The sequence below is a fragment of the Nerophis ophidion genome, linkage group LG05 (assembly GCF_033978795.1).
Source record: "Nerophis ophidion isolate RoL-2023_Sa linkage group LG05, RoL_Noph_v1.0, whole genome shotgun sequence".
Lineage (NCBI taxonomy): Eukaryota > Metazoa > Chordata > Actinopteri > Syngnathiformes > Syngnathidae > Nerophis > Nerophis ophidion.
In genome coordinates this window covers 68723504-68747503 of record NC_084615.1, presented here as the reverse complement: position 1 = coordinate 68747503, position 24000 = coordinate 68723504, and the positions used below count along the sequence as shown (strand labels likewise).

Genomic DNA, 24000 nt, shown 5'->3' with positions numbered 1-24000 from the left:
GAGCTTTTTAACTACCTCAGCGACCTCAGCCCCAGAAATAGGAGAGTCCACCACAGATTCCCCAGGCACTGCTTCCTCAAAGGAAGACGTGTTGGTGGGATTGAGGAGGTCTTCGAAGTATTCCCTCCACCGATCCACAACATCCGCAGTCGAAGTCAGCAGAACACCATCCGCACCATACACGGTGTTAAGGTTACAAAGAAACCTAAATTATTAAAAAAAAATTGATAATATTACAATAATTCAATGCTATTGAAAAAAATAGGCCATCGCAATTTGTGCTGCAACTTTGTAAAAAAAAACTGCTGCGAATTCCACCAATCACAAAAAAACCCAGCGGAATCCTGAAGGGACTGATTATTACAATTTCACATGGTGTAAAACTGTACTGCAACACACTCAGACACATGTAGTTCTTCATATTTTTGTAATTGAATCTGTTTTATTTTCACTGATAACAACAAGCGGATTGTTAAGAAATATGCAAAAAGTATTCACATAACCACAAATGAAAATGACCAGGAAGAGTTTGTGCGCTGTGGTCCAGTTTGTGTTCAATGCAGCAACATTCTACCAGAAAATTAATGAAGTTGCTTGTGACTTTAAAAAAATGCTACTTTTAGTCCAAGGATCAAGAATTACATTCACCCAAGGGCCGCAATTTTTCCGGGCAAACAGCAAGTGCCACATGGGGACTTCAGTTCCTCTGTTCCGTGAAGAAACACACACCGACACCACACCTGGTTTTCATATTTCCCAGTGTTACAAAATGATGGAAGAGAGTCTTCAGGCTCTGTCTTCTTAGCAGTAAGGCTGGTCATAAATCTGGGCTTGTAGAGTAGCGCTGCATGTCTGGGTCTCCGCGTTTGAACCCAGTTAATGTGTGACGCAAGAAACACTTCCATTCTTTCACTTTTAATGCGACTATTAGGGAATTCGGAGCGAAATTAGGATGCCGAATATAATCCTTTTTTTTCCCCTGAGTTGTCTTTTTCTACTGCCGCTTCATCTGCTCCTACCCCTTGCAGAGCAGAGGAAATACTGCATAAATGAGCACTTCTCTCGTGAGACTGAATGTTTTATTTATTTGGGTGATGTTTTTGCGTGCTAAATAAAAAGCTTTGGTGGGTTGCGCGATATAGACAATACATGATGTCAGTTTGGCCGACATCAGAGCTTATAGTACTATCGTTATATTGCGATAATGCAGGAGTCACCAACGTGGTGCCTGAAAATCCAAGAAACTATTTTAAAGACTTGGTCTTCACTTGTTTGAATAAATTCATGTATTTTTTTACTTTGCTTCTTCTTACTTTCCGAAAGACAATTTTAGAGAAAAAAAATACAACCTTAGAAATGATTTTAGGATTTTTAAACACATATACCTTTTTACCTCTTCTTTCTTGTATTTTTTTTTTTAATTGTAAAGAATAATAAATACATTTAAATTTAATTCTTCATTTTAGCTTCTGTTTTTAAGACGAAGAATATTTGTGAAATATTTCTTCAAACTTATTATGATTAAAATTCAAAAAAATTATTCCGGCAAAACTAGAACATCTTTAGAATCAAATTTAAATCTTATTTCAAAGTCTTTTGAATTCCTTTTAAAGTTTTTGTTCTGGAAAATCTAGAAGAAATAGTGATTTGTCTTTGTTAGAAATATAGCTTGGTCCAATTTGTTATATATTATAACAAAATGCAGATTGGATTGTAACCTATTCAAAACATGTCATCAAAATTCAAAAATTAATCTTAATCAGGAAAAATGAGTAATGATGTTTCATAAATTCTTTTTTTAATTTTTTCCAAAAATTCGAATTAGCTAGTGTTTCTCTTATTTTTTTCGGTTGAATTTTGAATTTTAAAGAGTCGGAATTGAAAATAAACTTTGTTTCAAAATGTAATTTTCATTTTTTTTCCTGTTTTCTCCTCTTTTAAACTGTTCATCCATCCATCCATCCATCCATTTTCTACCGCGTATTCCCTTTTGGGGTCGAGGGGGTGCTGGCGCCTATCTCAGCTACAATCGGGCGGAAGGCGGCGTACACCCTGGACAAGTTGCCACCTCAAAGTAGGGAAAATGGTCAATTAAGTGTTTTTTTCATAATTTATTCTATACAAAAAACCTTCCGTAAAAGGAAAAAAAAAATGTACGGCGGAATGACAGACAGAAATACCCATATAGATTTATTTATTATAGGTAAATTGAGCAAATTGGCTATTTCTGGCAAAAAAAATTTAAGTGTGTATCAAACTGGTAGCCCTTCGCATTAATCAGTACCCAAGAAGAAGCTCAAAAAGGTTGGTGACCCCTGCGATAATGCATGTTGATGACACATTCTGTGTGCCGCAAAAATTTGAAAATGACAATCATACAAACGTGTCAATGCAATGTAAAGTTTCTACTAGTGAGCTAGCGGCTAACATCCCCCCACAGGTCACTTCTAAATTAGCAGTCCTGCCCTCCATAGTAGCCAATAAACTACACTGATCAAAAATATAAAACAATACTTTTGTTTATGCTGTGTGATAAAACTACACATGTCTGAGTGACCTTTTATTGTGGGCAGCCTAAGGCACACCTGCACCATAATCATGCTGTTTAATCAGCATCTTGATATGCCCCACCTTTGAGGTGGGATGTATTATACTGGCAAAGAAGAAATGCTCACTAACACAGATTTAGACGCGTTTGTCAACAATAATTAAGAGGAATAGGTCTTCTGCATATTTAGTAAAAGTTTTAGATATTTACGTTCAACTTTTGAAAAATGGGAGCGAAAACAAAAGTGTTGCGTTAACATTTTTGTTCAGTGTAGTACATGCTTCACTACACACCATAAGAAGATATGCTAACTGCTGGGCTTGAGCTCATGAATGTAAACAAAGATTGTCAGACACCAAGTATATTATTAGTACTTGGTCGATACCACAGTGTTTAGATCAATATTTTTTTACTATCAAAAAAGTTATTTGTAATTTTTTTTTTTTTTTTTACGAACCAAGGTAAAAAGTCCCGGACACAAGATGGCTTTAAGGACAAAAACCAAACATTTTAAAACAGAGGCATAATTGGAAAAACCTTCCATATTTAGTTTATATTGTTATACAGGTTTTTGTCTGATAACTGTGATCGAAAATTTAATCATTCAATGATCTTGAAAATTCAAAGTATCAGTGTCAGCGTTGGTATGATTACATACAGTACCCCAGGAACTACTTGGTGTTAGGTCCATACCCACATTTTTAATATCACAAAAAAATTATGAAAAGTACACACAATCGAAAATGTGCTACCACATATGTCAGAAGCCAAATTATGAACCTTTGTAACCCGTTTTGAAATGCCTTAATTCTTATCATTTAGATACCAAATAATACATGACGATATATATCATTATCGTCGGAGGTTGCATTATACAGTACACGCCAAAAGTTTGGACATACCTTCTCATTCAATGCGTTTTATTTTTAAGACTATTTACATTGTTAGATTGTCACTGAAAGCATCACAATTAGAATGAACACATATGGAGTTATGTACTTAACAAAAAAAGGTGAAGTAACTGAAAACATGTTTTATATTCTAGTTTCTTCAAAATAGCCACCCTTGGCTCTGATTACTTTTTCGCACACTTGGCATTCTCTCAATGAGCTTCAACTTCAGCTGGGGACGGCGTGGCTAAGTTGGGAGAGTGGCCGTACCAGCAATCTGAGGCTTACTGGTTCAATCCCCACCTTCTACCATCCTATTCACGTCCGTTGTGTCCTTGGGCAAGACACTTCACCCTAGCTCCTGATGGGTCCTGGTTAGCGCCTTGCATGGCAGCTCCAACCATCAGTGTGTGAATGTGTGTGTGGATAGGTGAATGTGGAAATACAGTCAAAGCGCTTTGGGCTCCTTAAAAAGGGGTAAAAAAAAAAAAAAAAAAGAGCTATACAATTACAACTATTTACCATTTCAAGAGGTAGTTACCTGAAATGGTTTTCACTTCACAGGTGTGCTGGAAGCTCATTGAAAGAATGCCTGGACTGTGCAAAGCAATAATCGGAGCAAAGGGTGGCTATTTTGAACAAACTAGAATATAAAACATGTTTTTAGTTATTTCACCATAACTCCACGTGTTCATTCATAGTTTTGATGCCTTTCGTGACAATCTACAATGTTTCAGATCTTTATTTCCACAAATTACAGACCGTACCAATAAGATTACAAATAATTACTATCAATAAGAATATCGATATTGGTATGGTATCAACATAATCCTAACAATATGCAGTACAGGCCAAAAATTTGGACACACCTCATTCAACACATTTTCATGACTATTTACATTGTAGATTTTCACTGAAAGGATCAAAACTATGAATGAACACATGTGGAGTTATGTACTTAACAAAAAAAAGGTGAAGTAACTGAAAACATGTTTTATATTCTAGTTTCTTCAAAATAGCCACCCTTGGCTCTGATTACTTTTTCGCCAAGTCTTGGCATTCTCTCAATGAGCTTCAAGAGGTAGTCACCTGAAATAGTTTTCACTTCACAGGTGTGCTGGATGCTCATTGAAAGAATGCCCGGACTGTGCAAAGCAGTAATCAGAGTAAAGGGTGGCTATTTTGAAGAAACTAGAATATAAAAACATGTTTTCAGTTGTTTCACCTTTTTTTGTTAAGTACATAACTCCTCATGTGTTCATTCATAGTTTTGATGCCTTCAGTGACAATCTACAAGGTTTCAAATCTTCATTTCCAAAAATTACATACCGTACCAATAAGATTACGAATGATTACTGCTATCAATAAGGAATTTTGATATGGTATCGACATAATCCTAACAATATGCATTACAGGCTAAAAATTTGGACACACCTCATTCAACACATTTTCATGACTATTTACATTGTAGATTGTCACTGAAAGGATAAAAAACTATGAATGAACACATGTGGAGTTATATGTACTTAACAAAAAAAGGTGAAGTAACTAAAAACGTTTTGTATTTTACTTCTTCAAAATAGCCACCCTTTACTCTGATTACTTTTTCGCCAAGTCTTGGCATTCTCTCAATGAGCTTCAAGAGGTAGTCACCTGAAATAGTTTTCACTTCACAGGTGTGCTGGATGCTCATTGAAAGAATGCCCGGACTGTGCAAAGCAGTAATCAGAGTAAAGGGTGGCTATTTTGAAGAAACTAGAATATAAAAACATGTTTTCAGTTGTTTCACCTTTTTTTGTTAAGTACATAACTCCTCATGTGTTCATTCATAGTTTTGATGCCTTCAGTGACAATCTACAAGGTTTCAAATCTTCATTTCCAAAAATTACATACCGTACCAATAAGATTACGAATGATTACTGCTATCAATAAGGAATTTTGATATGGTATCGACATAATCCTAACAATATGCATTACAGGCTAAAAATTTGGACACACCTCATTCAACACATTTTCATGACTATTTACATTGTAGATTGTCACTGAAAGGATAAAAAACTATGAATGAACACATGTGGAGTTATATGTACTTAACAAAAAAAGGTGAAGTAACTAAAAACGTTTTGTATTTTACTTCTTCAAAATAGCCACCCTTTACTCTGATTACTTTTTCGCCAAGTCTTGGCATTCTCTCGATGATCTTCAAGAGGCAGTCACCTGAAATAGTTTTCACTTCACAGGTGTGCTGGATGCTCATTGAAAGAATGCCCAGACTGTGCAAAGCAGTAATCAGAGCAAAGGCTGGCTATTTTGAAGAAACTAGAATATAAAACATGTTTTCAGTTGTTTCACCTTTTTTTGTGAAGTACATAACTCCTCATGTGTTTGTAGTTTTGATGCCTTCAGTGACAATCTACAAGGTTTCAAATCTTTATTTCCAAAAATTACATTCCGTACCAATAAGATTACGAATAATGACTGCTATCAATAAGGAATATTGATATGGTATCGACATAATCCTAACAATATGCATTACAGGCTAAAAAATTGGACACACCTCATTCCACACATTTTCATGACTATTTACATTGTAGATTGTCACTGAAAGGATAAACAACTATGAATGAACACATGTGGAGTTATGTACTTAAAAAAAAAAAAGTTGAAATAACTAAAAACATGTTTTATATTTGTCACGACACGAATAGGACTCTGAACACAGATGCAGGGTTTCGGAAATAGATATTTATTCTGACAAGGGAAGGAGTCCAAAAAGGGAGAAACAAAACAGGCTATCAAAAACAGAACTAACCTGATCTCTAAACTAACAAAAACATCAATAAACTCAAAATGCTCCGGCTGCAGAGGGGAAAAAGTGTTAAGAATACAACATGCAAAATACAACAAAAAGCGCTCCAACGGAGGCAATGCTAGGAAGCTAATCTTACCTGGCAAAAGCTTTACAAACAAATAATCTCCTGTGGGTCGAAAAGTACAAAACGTGGCACTGGCTGTAGACAAGACTGTGACAACAGAACACTGGCGGTACAAACAAGAAGATATGAAACACTCTGGCACAGGACAAGAGGAGGACGAGACATTTATACACATGAGAGAGGATGACACAGGTGTGCCCAATCAGGGGAGACATCAGACCAGTGAAACAGGAGGAAAGACAAGTGATCTAAAACGAGAGAGAGTTGACATTTCAAAATAAAACAGGAAATGACAAGACAACATGACACCAGACGAAAACCAGACAAGACTTCAGCAAGGTGTGACAATATTCTATTTTATCCGGGGGGGAAAAAAGCCACCCTTTGCTCTGATTACTGCTTTGCACACTCTTGGCATTCTCTCAATGAGCTTCAAGAGGTAGTCACCTGAAATAATTTTCACTTCACACACCGCCCACGATCCCAAAAGGGACGAGCGGTAGAAAATGGATGGATGGAGGTGTGCTTGGAAGCTCATCGAGAGAATTCCAAGAGTGTGCAAAGCAGTAATAAGGGCAAAAAATGGCTGGACTCTAGAACAGTGGTCTCCAACCTTTTTGTATCCGCGGACCGGTCAACGCTTAATAATTTGTCCCGTGGCCCGGGACAACTTTTTTTTTTTCTTTGTCATGAAAAAGGGACGTTTTTGTCATGAAAAAGGGAGGCTTCACGGTGGAAGAGGGGTTAGTGCGTCTGGCTCACAATACGAAGGTCCTGCAGTCCTGGGTTCAAATCCAGGCTCGGGATCTTTCTGTGTGGAGTTTGCATGTTCTCCCCGTGAATGCGTGGGTTCCCTCCGGGTACTCCGGCTTCCTTCCACTTCCAAAGACATGCACCTGGGGATAGGTTGATTGGCAACACTAAATTGGCCCTAGTGTGTGAATGTGAGTGTGAATGTTGTCTGTCTATCTGTGTTGGCCCTGCGATGAGGTGGCGACTTGTCCAGGGTGTACCCCGCCTTCCGCCCGATTGTAGCTGAGATAGGCGCCAGCACCTCCCGCGACCCCGAAAGGGAATAAGCGGTAGAAAATGGATGGATGGATGAAAAAGGGACGTTTTTGTCATGAAAAAGGGAGGTTTTTGTGTTTGGTGCACTAGTTGTAAGTATATATTGTGTTTTTTATGTTGATTTAATAAAAAAAATAAAATAAAAAAAAACAATCTTTTTTATTTATTTAATTTATTTTTTTTTAATTAATAAAAAAAAATTCTGCGGCCCGGTGGTTGGGGACCACTGCTCTAGAATATAAAATAATAATAACTTAGTATTATTGTGCGCTTTTCTAAACACTCAAAGCGCTCACAGAGAAGTGGGACCCAACTTTCATTCACACCTGGTGGTGGTAAGCTACATCGGTAGCCACAGCTGCCCTGGGGTAGACTGACGGAAGCGTGGCTGCCAGTTTGAAAACATATTTTCAGTTATTTCACCTTTTTTGTTAAGTACATAAGCCTCAATCTACAATGTAAATAGTCATGAAAATATTGAATGAGGAGAACCACGGTGGAAGAGGGGTTAGTGCGTCTGCCTCACAATACGAAGGTCCTGAGTAGTCCTGGGTTCAATCCCGGGCTCGGGATTTTTCTGTGTGGAGTTTGCATGTTCTCCCCGTGACTGCATGGGTTCCCTCCGGGTACTACAGCTTCCTTCCACCTCCAAAGACATGCACCTGGGGATAGGTTGATTGGCAAAACTAAAATTGGCCCTAGTGTGTGAATGTGAGTGTGAATGTTGTCTGCCTATCTGTGTTGGCCCTTGTCCAGACTTGTCCAGGCTGTACACCGCTGATTGTAGCTGAGATAGGCACCAGCACCCCGCGCAATCCCAAACGGAATAAGTGGTAGAAAATGGATGGATGGATGGATGGAGAATGTGTGTCCAAACTTTTGGCCTGTACTGCATAAAGTGATTTACATTTTAGGCCATGTCGCCCGTCCTTAGTGTAATGTATCCTAACCCTTAAACAGTCAAGTGTACATATTTAGTGCTGTTTACTGTGATATGACTGATCCAGTACCCTTTGGATTAGAATTCCAACAAGAGAAAGTCAATGAATTGCTCCATCCGAATAGTATTCCGGTGTACATCAATGTGTAATACGTGTGGCGTATTTTTGGGCAAAACCTTGTTACCTAATCGTGTCCAACAACGTTTTCAACTTTTGCAGAGTAAGAGCCAGCCCCAGCGTCGAGGGGAGTACAATGTCTACAGCACATTCCAGAGCCACGAGCCTGAGTTTGACTACCTGAAGAGTTTGGAGATAGAGGAGAAGATCAACAAGATCAAATGGCTTCCCCAGCAGAACGCAGCCTACTTCTTGCTCTCCACCAACGGTCAGTCCTTGACACCAACGCCACAAAGAATTGTCTTCTGGCCTGCTGGCGTGACTTTGTTTGCGTTCCGCTCCGTCGAGCCAGTGCCACCAAACAGAAGGTTTTAAACAGAGAGATTCATGCGTGGTTACCGCAGCACACACACACATCCAATCATATCATATAGCGCTCCAACATCAGCAGAGGAGACGTCTTGCAGATTGCGGTCGTCATGCATGGCTGCTGCAGAAGCGCTGGCGGAGGGTGGAGCAGATGGCGCGGGGTCCTGTGGCGATGACCTCGCCGCTCTGACACCAATATAGACAGCGGATATTAAAAGAAAAAAAATAGTAACAACCTGACTGCTGCCACCAGCCTCCTCGCTAGATGATGTGATGTTTGTAACACAGAATTGGAATTTTTTCAAGGCAGGAAATGTGGTCAACTTGTGGATTGATATCTGTGACATCAAAATCCACACAGGCGCCGTAATTCATCAGCCTTGCTGGCTGCTCCCCAGCAACATGCCAGATTGGGTGCCCTACCCCCTCATATGGGTCTTGTATCTAAGATACAAGGCGAGACCTTCTCACCGAATTTCCTTTCACTCCTCAGACAAGACGGTGAAGCTGTGGAAGATCAGCGAGCGAGACAAACGCCCAGAGGGCTACAACCTGAAGGATGATGACGGACGCATCAGAGACCCTTCGACCATCACTTCACTACGAGTAAGGGCTCGTGCAAGATCCTACACTTCTCTTTGGTCTTATAGTCATCTTTGCGACGTACAATTGTCATAAATATGAATTAATGAATGCTCATTTATTCAGAACATGTGTGTGAATGCAAATGAATTCCAAAACGCCAAAGTTCAGTATCGGTTTAATCATTTATATACATACTTGCCAACATTGAGACCTCCGAATTCGGGAGATTGGGGGGCTGAGGGGGAGTATATTTATAGCTAGAATTTACTGAAATTCAAGTATTTCTTATATGTATATATATATATATATATATATATATATATATATATATTAGGGCTGGGCAACGATTAAAAATTTTAATCGAAGTTAATGGCACTTTTTCTCTGATTAATCGCGATTAACTGCATTGTATATGCAAAGCCCAATAATGAATTCAAAAGTAGTGTGTAGTGCACCTTTATTGGAATATTCTCCCACATGAACAAAAGCGCCAAAACATTTGTTGTGCAAACACAATTCAAGTCAGTCCTTGTTAAACAGTAGCAGTTAAATAGCATATTTTATGAAAATCAACTCAAAAAATGTAAATACAAACATTTAAGCTTATTTCCACTGCCAGGGTATTTAAGTTATCCTGTTTGTAATGGAAAATAAATATAATCTACATACAAATCTCTGAGCCACAATCATAACATCTGAACAGGCAATTTCTGAGGTAACAGCAGGAACATTTTTTTTTAGCAGGGATCTTATGTTTAAAAAACCTATATTATAGGTAGTGGGCTGTTTTAGGGAATTTTTGATTAAATTATCCGTAGTAGCAATATTAATAATGTTGTGTTTATTATGCGTAGTGCACTTAAAATAATTATGACCATATCTAGGAATTGATATGATGGGAATTTTCCGATTGTTTGCTTGGTGCTTTGATAAACTGAACGCATCATATACATGGTACTATATTGTGATGTTATGAGCCAGGGAAAAAAAGAACTACCCTACCCAGCATGCAACAGGAGTGACGAGCATGCGCGGTAGCCCGGTATAGGTTGTGTCGCCATGATGGCATCTTGTATGTTGTGATATGCACGCTCTGAAAGCAAATGTTAAGAACTCAGCCAACACTCCTCGTCTGCATTATTCATAAATAGACAGACAACACAAATACTCCGCTGCTTCACAGGCCGCTGGATGTAGCCGGCAAAGTATTCCCATGCTAGCTAGCCGGTCTAGCAAGCACGCGTCATTCAGTCCAAAACGGCCCGATCTATCCACATCCAGAATTGTCTGGCGGCCATAAGTGATCCCGGAGTGACCACGCTGTAAGCCAGCCATGAAATTTGCAGAATTGTCCGGTATTTTTGCCAAATGTTCCATCTTTACCAAGAGCCCCTCCACGCCGAAAGGCGCCGCCATCTTTATAAGAAAAGGCGTTAACAAAATAAAAGCATATAAACAACATACGCAAATGCGCGATAAAATAATTGTCGGCGTTAATAGATTGATGAGTTAACTCATAATTAACGCATTAATTTGCCCACCCCTAATATATATATATATATATATATATATATATATATCGCATTTCCTTGAATTGCCGCCGGGGCGCTAATTAATTTAAAACCTCTTCTCACTCCGGCGCTTACCAAAGGCATGCGGTAAATTTAGGCCTGCGCTTAAAAATTTGAGTGTGATGTAAGGATACCATCATCAAAAGCACATTTAATAAAAAAAAAATCGTTATTATGGTCTTACCTTTACTTATAAATAAAGTCCATGCGCAGCTCCTTCTGATCAAAAGCATTGATAACTTGTTTATAGGAGTCTTCCTTATCTTTCTTCAGTTTTAAAAGTCTCTCTGTCTCAATGGAGATCGTCCTTTATTACCTCCTGGTTCAATTGAAAGTCCAGTTTAGAAAACTGTTCTATTTTAGATATGAAATCCTTCATGTTAAAAGTGCAAGCGAGAGGAAAAAATAAACACACGTAGCTCACTCTTGCTGCTTGTTGTCACATCTTCTGCAGCCGAGTACTCGCAAAAAGGATCACTAGCGCCCTCTACCACCAGGAGGCAGGAGTCATTTAATGACTCATATTTGACACACGCAGCTACGGTATATTAATAAATATTAATAATAGCTGCTTACTGTTCTTTTTATCATATTCAATAGCTTGGACCTGAAATCCTACTGAATAGCTCTTAATCTTCTTCCCTTTATGCGATTTCAAATTATTGAAATCAGCCTCCTCCATTTTGAAAATGATGACAGGTGAAGTGTCACTCGTGACTTGACGAGTTTGACTCGGCGGAAATTCGAGGCATATGCTAATTATTTGGCAAAACGAGTTTGACACGGCGTTAATCCTGAGCCAGCGGTAATGCTAAGCATACGCTAATTATTTGGCGAAACGAGTTTGACCCGGCAGTAATTCTAGGCAGGCGCATACTATGTACTTCAAGGAAATACGGTATATATAAATATTTATATATATATATATATATATATATATATATATATATATATATATATATATATATATATATATATATATATATATATATATATATATATAGTATATATATATATAGGTGTGGGAAAAAATCACAAGACTACTTCATCTCTACAGATCTGTTTCATGAGGGGTTCCCTCAATCATCAGGAGATTTTAATGGAAGCATTCACATACAATGGTTTATATAGAGCACAGAGTGGGTGGGTACAAGCAGGCGTAGGGTGTGGTGATTGGCTCATGTTTTACCTAGGAGGTGTTTCCGTCTATGGCGGCATGTTGAAATGATTTCACTGCGCTTGTTGAGAGATGATAGATCTGGATGATATATAATAAACAGTTTCTCTTTTAAGCATAGGTTGCATCTTTTATTATATAAACCATTGTATGTGAATGCTTCCATTAAAATCTCCTGATGATTGAGGGAACCCCTCATGAAACAGATCTGTAGAGATGAAGTAGTCTTGTGATTTTTTCCCACACCTACATATTGCGCTCTACCACGGTATCGAGCACTATTCTCTGGATAATCCAATCAAGACATATATATATATATGTATATATATATATATATATATATATATATATATATATATATATACATATATACATATATACATATATATATATATATATATATATATATATATATATATATATATATATATATATATATATATATATATATATATATATATATATATATATATATATATATACATATATATATATATATATGTATGTGTGGGAAAAATCACAAGACTTTCCCTCAATCTCCTGATGATTGAGGGAACCCCTCATGAAACAGTTCTGTAGAGATGAAGTAGTCTTGTGATTTTTCCCACACCTACATATTGCGCTCTACCACGGTATCGAGCACTATTCTCTGGATAATCCAATCAAGATATATATATATATATACATATATATATATATATATATATATATATATATATATATATATATATATATATATATATGTATATATATATATATATATATATATATGTATATATATACATATATATATATATATATAAAATATATATATATATATATATATATATATATATATATATATATATATATATATATATATATATATATATATATATATATAAAATAAATACTTGAATTTCAGTGTTCATTTATTTACACATATACACACACATAACACTACTCTACTAGTTGTTGTATTTGAAGTGCAATGTTTTGCAGCCAGTAGCACAGCCTTTGAAGGAGCATAGGTATTGGCAGCATCTGTCAAATTTAATTTGCAGGAAAGTAGTGAGTTTAGGGTTGAATTGTCCATCCTCATTCTATATTCTGTCATTATCTTTCTAACCATGCTGAACACCCTCTCAGATGATGCATTGCTGTTTGGCAAGCACAAAAGTGCCTTCATCAAATGCACCAGAGTCTGGAATCTTCCATCTCTCTATGCAAGCGTACTTCTTCTTCTTACTCGTCGTCGCCATGACTGTCTCGTTTTCATTCTTCTGCTTCGTCTCTGTTATGTTTTTGGACATTACTACTCGTCGTAGTTTTGAAGCAATGCGTGATGGGAAGCCGGATGTTGTGTGTCAGTGTATTAACGTGCCGGCTGGAATAAACATACGCTGAGAAATAGCTCCGTGCCGCCCTACTTTATGGGTTATAGATAAACCTATGGATAACGGAGACATATATAATATTCTCCTTCTTGTTGTGTGTGCAGTTGTTCACTGAGCTCCAAAAGCCGTAGATTGTTATAACGTGACTGGGCCGGCACGCTGTTTATATGGAGAAAAGCAGACGTGACGACAGGCTGTCCTCACTCAGGTCAGGCTGCAAAAGAAATTCGGGAGAATGGTTGTCCCGGTAGATTTTCGGGAGAGGCACTGGAATTCGGGACTCTCTCGGAAAATTCGGGAGGGTTGGCAAGTATGATTAGATAACACATTTAAAAACAACCCAAAGTACTGCACAGACAAAAAATAAATAAAAAACAGGGCTTAATTTTGACACAGCAAAACGAGCACTAGAATAGCAATTATATGTTAAAAGAAGTGTGAAAAAGATTCCACATCAAAGTAAAGAATAAATTAAATATAATCATTAAATAAATATATATAAAAATAAGAAATAATCGACCAAGATATCTCGCCTAACTGGATTTGAATGCCAGAGTGAGAAAAAATACGCTGGGAAGATGTAATGGGGAAAGGATGGCTGTCTCACAGTCTCAGACCTGATACTGATCTTCTCTGGTTTTAACCCTGGATTTGGGTCTGATACATCTTTAGATATAAAGGGATGACATCAGAGCAGTCTGACTGGTTTCTTTGAAAGTGCTATGAGCAATATTATAACATCATTCTCTCATCATTGCTTCTTTCTATTTCATCTAGTCCAGGGGTCTTGAAATTGAAGTGTCCCTCAGAAAGCATAATAGGATTGAGGCTTCCCCTACCCTTACTGCCTGATTGAATGATCTGGGGGTTTCTGCTTACCCCAAAGTCTGTTTATGCTCTCACTGTTCAAAATCGGTCCATTTTGCCTTTGACATAACTGACATCTATCATTAGTTGGGTAAATATGCTTTGTTCCAGATTATAGTGTTCTCGCTAATATCCATCAGAAGTCCCTATAGCAAGCAAAATAAAGAATTTACACTACAGAAACACACACACACACTAAAATATTACATAACACAAGACAGAAATGTAAAGAAAACATCAACACTCGATTTACTAAAATAATTGATTTTGTTTCTTTAAAAAAATTCTAAAATGTTTATTTTTGGCAAGCTTGTTCCATTTGTGATGACTCTTCTACGGCATGGTAATGCCGGCGTTGTTTTCCCAAGGATGCGTCGAAGCGATGAACACAACAAGGTAAGTTAAAGGGTATTTATTTAATAATAAAAGGCTATGAACAAAAACACTGGTGTAAAGAGAAAAGGTAAACAAAAAACGCTAGCGTGAAAGATAGGATAAAACACAAGGAAAACTCAAACTTGGCACGAGGACACAAAAGAGTAAACAAAAACATTCAGCATGAAAGCTGGAATATAAAGTGTCTTAGCGTGAGAGCTAGCGAGAAAACACATACAGGAGAATGATGAGTCGTCACGGTTGCACGTAGGCAAATTAGGATCCGAGAGTGAGTAAACAGAAAAGGTGAGCTTAAATAGGAGGGTGAAAATTAGTAGCAGGTGTGCGGGGCGAGACTAACAGGTGGACTGATGCGTAACCATAGTAATGGACAAAAACAGGAAGTAAACGGGTCAGACTGAGAATGAAACAAAGATGGAAAAAAACAAACATGTGAAGATCTGAGCAGCAGATCGCAACACCATTAAGATATTGCTTTATAGGAAAAGGCTGATTTTCCAAAAAGTTTGCCATCTGCTATCTGTTAAAAGTCTGCGTTAGCCTCGTTGTTTGTTCCGATGTAAACGACCTCAGAGTTGGAGGTGCAGTGCCATGAATGATTTTAAAGACCTTTGCAATGGTGATCATTATGTTAGAACTGAAGATATTGTAAAACCACTTATGTCGGTCTTCTTGAGCTTGTTTGTTCTACTGTTCCATCCAGATTGTGTTTTTTTGCTTGTGTCCAGCATGATATGCAATAATAAAAATCTAATAAAATTATGGCATTTGAAAAAGTTCTGGATGCCTGGGGGAGTGAAATTTGCAATGTTGTATTTCAGTGTGCAGCTCATCTGTTTTATATGTTTTTGGAGAAACTTAAACTCTACGACAAATATTTGTTCCGTTAACTGACACGTTGGGATCATTTATGTGAAATGGTTTGATAGAAAAGTACATTGTTGCACATTTTTTGGCATGCCAGCCGTTTCAATGTGTATAAAGGACTGTGTAGTCTGCATACATCTGAATGGTTACATCAGCATCAGAAACTAATGGAAGGTCTTAGTAATTAGGATGTCTAAGATCACCAATTTTGGTCTCTGATCCCGATCCCATGTTTTGACCTTAAATCCGATCCAATTTCGAGTCCCGATCCAAAATTTTGACAAGGAATTTTAGAACTGAAAATGTTTCATAACAAGTAACTAAAGTCAACACGTTTACTAAGCTGTTCTTATTAAATTTTGAATGTGCTAGTAGTGTTGTAAATCAGATGATGTATTGAATGTGTGGTAATGAATGCCATGTACCATTTTTTAATCAAAGTTGCTAGTGCATAATAACTAAACAAAAGCAAAAACTACTAATGGCTCCCATTTCAATCATTTGGGTTTTGCACTCAAAGCCTTCCTGTATCCAGAGTCGTACTCTCTGAGTTTGTAAACAATAAGAAAAACAACCAAACAAAGAAGAAATTTGGAATAATAAGAGAATGAAAAAAATATATTGATTTAGTCAATTAGGTATGGTTTTCTGTATATACTGATACTGTACTAAGTATTGAAAGTATCAACATTTGGCTTGATGTCCCCAATGTTACAATGAAACTTTAGCAGTTAGCTACGTGTGTTGTTCCGCTTGATGTGTGTGTAGCATGTTTAACCATTCCTTTTCCTCTAGTCTCCCAGTGATTATGACACTAGGAAAAAACTTTTTTAAATTTTCCGCTGTGAGGATAAGTATCTTAGAAGCGTCTGCACACTGTGGCTAAACAACTCCTTAGTTGCAACTTGCTCTCAAATTTGAGCCGGTGTTCTGGCAAAACACGCACCCTCCTAGAACTCATGCTACTCCTGCATGTGTGTAAGTAAACAAGTGTATGTAAACACTACAACACAGATGCAGTAAAGAACAGTTAAAAAGGCAAATATCGGCCCTCCCAAATCGATCCCATGCTCATGATAAGGACATTTCTATTAAGTCATTTTTAAAATGTGTTTTTATTTCATTTTTCTTAAGAAACTACACTTTGAAGCCCGCCTTACACATTGAAAACCCCTCAGCTTGCCCATCTTAAAAAACGGCAAAAATCCAGTTCAGTAAAAAAGTGCTAGAAAGTCTTTACACTTTATATTTTTTATTAAATAAACATATCATTAACTGTTAAGACTAACATTGATTTGCAATTGCTGTATCTTCCAATACATGGTCAACCAAATCCAATGTAATTGCTTGGACTTTTAAGCATTGATAATATGTGATATAACAAAGTCCAAATCAACTGTTTGGACTTTGGCTTCCTCGGCGTGAGAAGTTTTGTAAATGTTTTGCTTCATACACATTGATTATCCCAATTCAAACCTTTTTTGAAACATTATTCTATACAAGTCATATTTTCATTAAATGTATTAGCATATTCATTCTTTCTCATATTGCCTCCCTTTTTATCCAGTCTTCATTGGTTTCCTGTTAAATTCCGCATTGAGTTTTAAATTTTAGTCCTGACATTCCGTGCGTTGCATGGTGGGGCCCCTCAGTACATCACTGACTTGTTATGCCCCTACTCTTCAGGATGCAGCCTCCGTTCTTCAGGCCAGGGTCTTCTAAAGATCCCGAAAAAACTTGTTTTAAAACGCGTGGAGAACTGGCATTCCGGGCTATAGCTCCCAGACTCTGGAACAACTTGCACTAGTCCCTCTGTGATCTTGACTGTGTTGAAACGTTTAAGAAACATTTGAAAATTTCTCTTTTTAGTAACTGGGGCGGTATAGCTCGGTTGGTAGAGCGGCCGTGCCAGCAACTTAAGGGTTGCAGGTTCAATCCCCGCTTCCGCCATCCTAGTCACTGCTGTTGTGTCCTTGGGCAAGACACTTTACCCATCTGCTCCCAGTGCCACCCACACTGGTTTAAATGTAAAAATTAGATATTGGGTTTCACTATGTAAAGTGCTTTGAGTCACTAGAAAAAAAGCGCTATATAAATATAATTCACACTAACTATCATTTTTCATCCACTTTGTATTCTTTTCATGGTGTTTCCCCGTTTGTTTTAATTGAATTGTTTTCTTACTTTACCTATGTTTTGTACAGCGCTTTGTTATTTTTTTTCTGTGAAAAGCGCTTCATACTGTAAATAAAATTTACTTACCGTATTTTTCGGACTACAAGTCGCAGTTTTTTTCATAGTTTGGCCAGGGGTGCGACTTATACTCAGGAGCGACTTATGTTTGAAATTATTAACACATTACCGTAAAACATCAAATAATAATATTTATCTCATACACATAAGAGACTAGTCGTATAGGATTTCATGGGATTCATCGATTGGGAGTGACAGATTGTTTTGTAAACGTATAGCATGTTCTATATCAGGGGTCGGGAACCTTTTTAGCTGAGGGAGCCATACAAGCCAAATATTTTCAAAAGTATTTCCGTGAGAGCCATATATTGTTTTTTTTAAGACTGAATACAACTAAAAGTGTGCATTTTTAAGTAAGACCAACATTTTTAGTATAATACATCGCTTATTCTTTTTAATAACATTGTTATTCTGAAGCTAACCAACAATAAATATAACACTTCATACCATTAATGCGACTTCTTGAACAGGTGCGGTAGAAACCGAATGGATGGATTAAAATGAATAAGAATGTTTTATAATTTGAACATTATTTTTGACACTGTGATTACCAGCGGAATTATTCATTACCTATCGTGTTAAGCAATGTCAGCTAAGATTTATCTGAGAGCCAGGTGCAGTCATCAAAAGAGCCACATCTGGCTCTAGAGCCATAGGTTCCCTACCCCTGTTCTATATGTTATAGTTATTTGAATGACTCTTACCATAATATGTTACGTTAACATACCAGGCACTTCTCAGTTGGTTATTTATGCCTCAAATAACGTACACTTATTCAGCCTCTTCACGGTGGCAGAGGGGTTAGTGCGTCTGCCTCACAATACGAAGATCCTGCAGTCCTGGGTTCAAATCCAGGCTCGGGTTCTTTCTGTGTGGAGTTTGCATGTTCTCCCCGTGAATGTGTGGGTTCCCTCCGGGTACTCCGGCTTCCTCCCACTTCCAAAGACATGCACCTGGGGATAGGTTGATTGGCAACACTAAATTGGCCCTAGTGTGTGAATGTGAGTGTGAATGTTGTCTGTCTATCTGTGTTGGCCCTGTGATGAGCTGGCGATTTGTCCAGGGTGTACCCCGCCTTCCGCCTGATTGTAGCTGAGATAGGCGCCAGCGCCCCCCGCGATCCCGGTAGGGAATAAGCGGCAGAAAATGGATGGATGGATGGATATTCAGCCTGTTGTTCACTATTCTTTATTTATTTTAAATTGCCTTTCAAATGTCCATTCTTGGTGTTGGGTTTTATCAAATAAATTTCCCCAAAAAATGCGACTTATACTCCAGTGCAACTTATATATGTTTTTTTTTCTTTCTTTATTATGCATTTTCGGCAGGTGCGACTTATACTCCGAAAAATACGGTACTTACTTAAAGAAGTCAGACTGGGAGTAACTTAGACCTGGATATAATAGTCTTAAAGATTATTTTGCTTTTAGAGCCATCTTCGGATCCACTGTGTTTCAAGTAGAAAACACGACTAGCAGTATGACATACGTAATGCGACGTAATCAATATGTGCATTGAGGTGAAGGCCATGAAGGGTTCATCCTCTCGCCATACTCTTGTCATCATTCCACTGCCTCCGCCTCATTATTCCCCCATGAGACAGTGTGTGTCATAGCAGATTAGTGCTATGTTCAGCGTGTCTGTAGCTCTTTGTCTGACTAGCCAGGGATCGGAGAGACCTGGAGGACAGGCTGGGAGTGTGGCAATCCTGTTTAGAAGGTGTGAAATCTGCAGAGCAGGGTATACGATGGGGGTTGAGGGGTGTTCAAATATAATTCCAGATTGTTTTGTGAGTCCGCAGAGCGCCATGAAAATGAATGGGAATGTGTGCTTTGTACTGATGTGCTGTGTGTACTATATAAGGAGGAAGGTCAGAGAGAAGGGGCATGGCTTGTCAGTGTTGGGGGGCTTTGGGTTAATGCCCTCCAGGTCTCTCTGGACAGCCAGTGAAAGACATGGAAATGAAGTGACACCCGTGGAGATTCCGCAGCCCGCTGTTCCGCCGTGCCTCTCTGTCAGTGTCGGCAATCGGACGAGAAAAAGGAGGAAGAAGCAGTCGATTTGTTCTTCCCGCCGCTCCCCTCCCCTCCGTCTTTGTCTGGGTGTTTATCTGGCCAACGGGGGGCTGCATGCAGGCTGGGACTTGGGCATCTTTGAAGCTGGAGCTGTTAATATTTGTAAGGATGTGCATGAGTGGGAGAGTTCAGTTATCGTTCCACAGCAGGACTTATTTACACCCTGAGGGTGTCTCTCTTTCTCTTCTTGGATTTTGATTTTTTTTTTATTTACTTCCATTCGTGCTGCAACACATACAGAAAACAGATGAGACTTATTTAGTGAGTGTGTGTGAAAAAGAGTGGCACAGATATTCACAGTGTAATGAAGCCAGCTCTTCAAACAGCCCACGGGTGCTTGCATTAAGACGTGGAGTAAATGTCATATCAATCCCTGGAATTCTACGTTTGTAGCTCATGCACACAAGGCACACTTCTGTGTAGTCACACGTGTGTTGTGTGCAGATTAGCAAATAAACAGACAGTTTGAATATACCAGTGCTGGCGGGCACACCTGCTTATTTTCACTCTCCTATTTACATTTACCCACCAGGTGCCGGTGCTGCAACCGATGGATCTGATGGTCGAAGCCACAGCCAGACGGGTGTTCAGCAACGCCCACACCTACCACATCAACTCCATCTCTGTGAACTCTGACCTCCAGACTTTCATCTCCACTGATGACCTCAGGGTGAACCTATGGAATCTGGAGATCACCGACCGCAGCTTCAGTATCCTTTTTGCTGGCTACGTTAACAATTAAGGCTTCCCCCTCTAAAGCTCCGGCTTCGGTTTGTCCTTAATTGCCGCCTCTCAGACATCGTGGACATAAAACCATCCAACATGGAGGAGCTGACAGAAGTGATCACCTCGGCAGAGTTTCATCCGGAGCAGTGTCACACTTTTGCATACAGCAGCAGCAAGGGCTCAATCAGACTGTGTGACATGAGGCAGTCGGCTCTCTGCGACAAGCACTGCAAATGTGAGTACCAGCAGAGAGCATCATGGGTAAAATGCCTTCATTTCCATCAGTTAATCAATTAAAACTATATACCTGTACAGGGTGCATGGTACAAATACTATGTAGTAATTGAAATACACTTAGAACATTGGGTGTAATAATAGTTGATAAAACGAATTGGAAGTCTTGTGTTAAAAATATACAACATGAAGTAGCAAGAAACACGTCAATAATGGATAAACCAAAACATTTTCTGGACCAAAACTCATTCCATATTCTTTACTGCGCGCTAATGTTACTATATCTGAGTTATTGTGCAGAAATATGGGGAAACAACTACAAACGTGCGCTTCATTCCCTAACTGTGTTACAAAAAAGATCATTTAGAATAATACATATTGTTGGATATAGAGAACATACAAACCCTTTATTTATTAAATCACAAATATTGAAATTGAACGATTTGGTGCATTTGCAAACAGCTAAAATTATGTACAAAGCCAACTATAACATGCTACCCAAGAATGTACAACAATTATTCTCAACGAAAGAGGAGATGTATAACTTTAGAGGAAAATCTAATGTAAAACATTTGTTAAAACCTTCAGCATATTTGTATTTGGAATTAAATTATGGATAAATGTTTGCTATAGGCAACATTTATGGTCTCCTGTTTTTTTTCTCCTCGCTCTAGATATTTTTCTACACACTAGCATTCCTCGTTTTTCACCGTTGATGATATTTTGGTTTGTTTTAGATAGATAGATAGATAGATAGATAGATAGATAGATAGATAGATAGATAGATAGATAGATAGATAGATAGATAGATAGATAGGTAGCCAGACAGACAGACAGACAGACAGGTAGGTAGGTAGTTAGGTAGGTAGCCAGACAGAGAGACAGACAGACAGACAGACAGACAGACAGACAGACAGACAGACAGACAGACAGACAGACAGACAGACAGACAGATAGATAGATAGATAGATAGATAGATAGATAGATAGATAGATAGATAGATAGATAGATAGATAGATAGATAGCCAGACAGACAGACAGACAGACAGACAGACAGACAGACAGACAGACAGATAGATAGGTAGGTAAACAGACAGACAGACAGACAGACAGACAGACAGACAGACAGATAGACAGATAGACAGATAGATAGATAGATAGATAGATAGATAGATAGATAGATAGGTAGACAGACAGACAGACAGACAGACAGACAGACAGACAGACAGACAGACAGACAGACAGACAGACAGATAGACAGATAGACAGATAGACAGATAGACAGATAGACAGATAGATAGATAGATAGATAGATAGATAGATGGATGGATAGATAGATAGTACTTTATTGATTCCACGCTTGTTAGCGTCCTTAGTTTTGTATTTTTGATTCTGCCTTAAAATAATTAAAACCATAAATCCTACCTGCACGCCGCTCCTGTTTGTTTCCTGCATTGGAAGGGAACACGACAATTGCAGCCATGCGACGAAGACGTAACAGAAAGAATATAAAAAATATTTCCAAAAAGTTTCAAAATATATGGAGTGAACATGAGATCAGGCTGTTGTTGTTTTTCTAAATGCAATTCTACACATTTAAAACACAATATACATGAAGATTGAGCGGGTGTCAGTGAACGTTTCTAATACAATGAACGCCATCTCCAGAGCTTAACATCACATGCAAACACCTTAGTTGAGTGACTAATGAACGCATTGACATTTTTAAACAGGCAAATCGATCACATTAGTCCTTCATGGACACACTTTGTTGTCCAATACTGTCCGTCATTTCCTTCCGGTGTATTGACGTGTTCACTGGAGTGTGTGCTAACTAACACGGCTTGTCGGGATGCACGGTGCATTTGGGTTTAATGAGGAAACAAGGGAATTGTTTGGATTAGGGAGAGAATGCGAGGCGCAAACACAAACACGCACGCACGCACGCAAACACACACATGCACACACTGCAGGTGGTTGTTCTTCTTAACCTCAAGACAGGCCTATTTAAGCTCCTGTATGTTACCAGCTAAAAATCAAAACATTTTAAACAGACAAGTAGAAGAACTTGCCAACCTTGAGACCTCCGAATTCGGGAGAAGCGGAGGTTGAGGTGGGGGGGGGGGGTGCGGGGTTTGGTGATAGCGAGGTGTATATTGTAGATTGTAGCGTCCTGGAAGAGTTAGTGCTGCAAGGGAGTTCTGGGTATTTGTTCTGTTGTGTTTATGTTGTGTTACGGTGCGGATGTTCTCCCGAAATGTGTTTGTCATTCTTGTTTGGTGTGGGTTCACAGTGTGGCACACATTTGTAATAGTGTTAAAATTGTTCATACGGCCACCCTCAGTGTGACCTGTATGGCTGTTGAGCAAGTATGCGTTGCATTCACATATGTGTCTCTGTTAAATCTGCATATATCATGTGACTGGGCCGACACGCTGTTTAAATGGAGGAAAAGCGGACTTGATGACAGGTTGTAGAGGATGCAAAAGGCAGTGCCTTTAAGGCACACCCCCAATATTGTTGTCCGGGTGGAAAACTGTAGAAATTTGGGTGAAAAGTTGCCCTGGGAGGTTTTCGGGAGGGGCACTGAAATTCGGGAGTCTTCCGGAAAAATCAGGAGGGTTGGCAAGTATGACCCCACCGATAGTAGTTTAAGAGAACAAATATAACAAGTGAATGTCAATACTTGTGAGACCTTATAGAAAACTAAAGTACTTGTAGAAAAGATGAGACGAGTTGACTGGCTTGGAACAACTCATTGGAGGCGTGTTCTGCAGAATAGGTGTGTGACTTTTTTAAATCCAAACCAAAGCCAAACAAAGGAGTTCCTCTTCCCTCTTTTTGGCACCAACTCCAATTCGGGTTTTGTTGGTTTAGCTTCCATTATGCTCTTTGCCCCTGCTAGTGGCAGACTGCTTGATTGTAGATATTCATGCTCTGCTGGCTCCTCATAAAGGTATTTTAAGTGACGTAAATGCACCGGCAAAGCAGCAATGGCGGCAGT

At 38.6% G+C, this 24000-nt stretch overlaps 1 protein-coding gene across 2 annotated transcripts in view; it reads left to right on the top strand.

Annotated features, from left to right (window-relative positions):
- The window catches only part of ppp2r2ba (protein phosphatase 2, regulatory subunit B, beta a), a 213018-nt gene that overhangs the window by 171260 nt on the left and 17758 nt on the right, over positions 1–24000 (top strand). For both annotated transcript variants that reach the window (XM_061901886.1, XM_061901888.1), the window contains exons 3-6: positions 8603–8768; positions 9363–9475; positions 20569–20746; positions 20833–20997. In XM_061901886.1, the coding sequence (XP_061757870.1) occupies positions 8603–8768; positions 9363–9475; positions 20569–20746; positions 20833–20997 (622 nt within the window). The remainder of the gene's footprint in view (positions 1–8602; positions 8769–9362; positions 9476–20568; positions 20747–20832; positions 20998–24000) is intronic.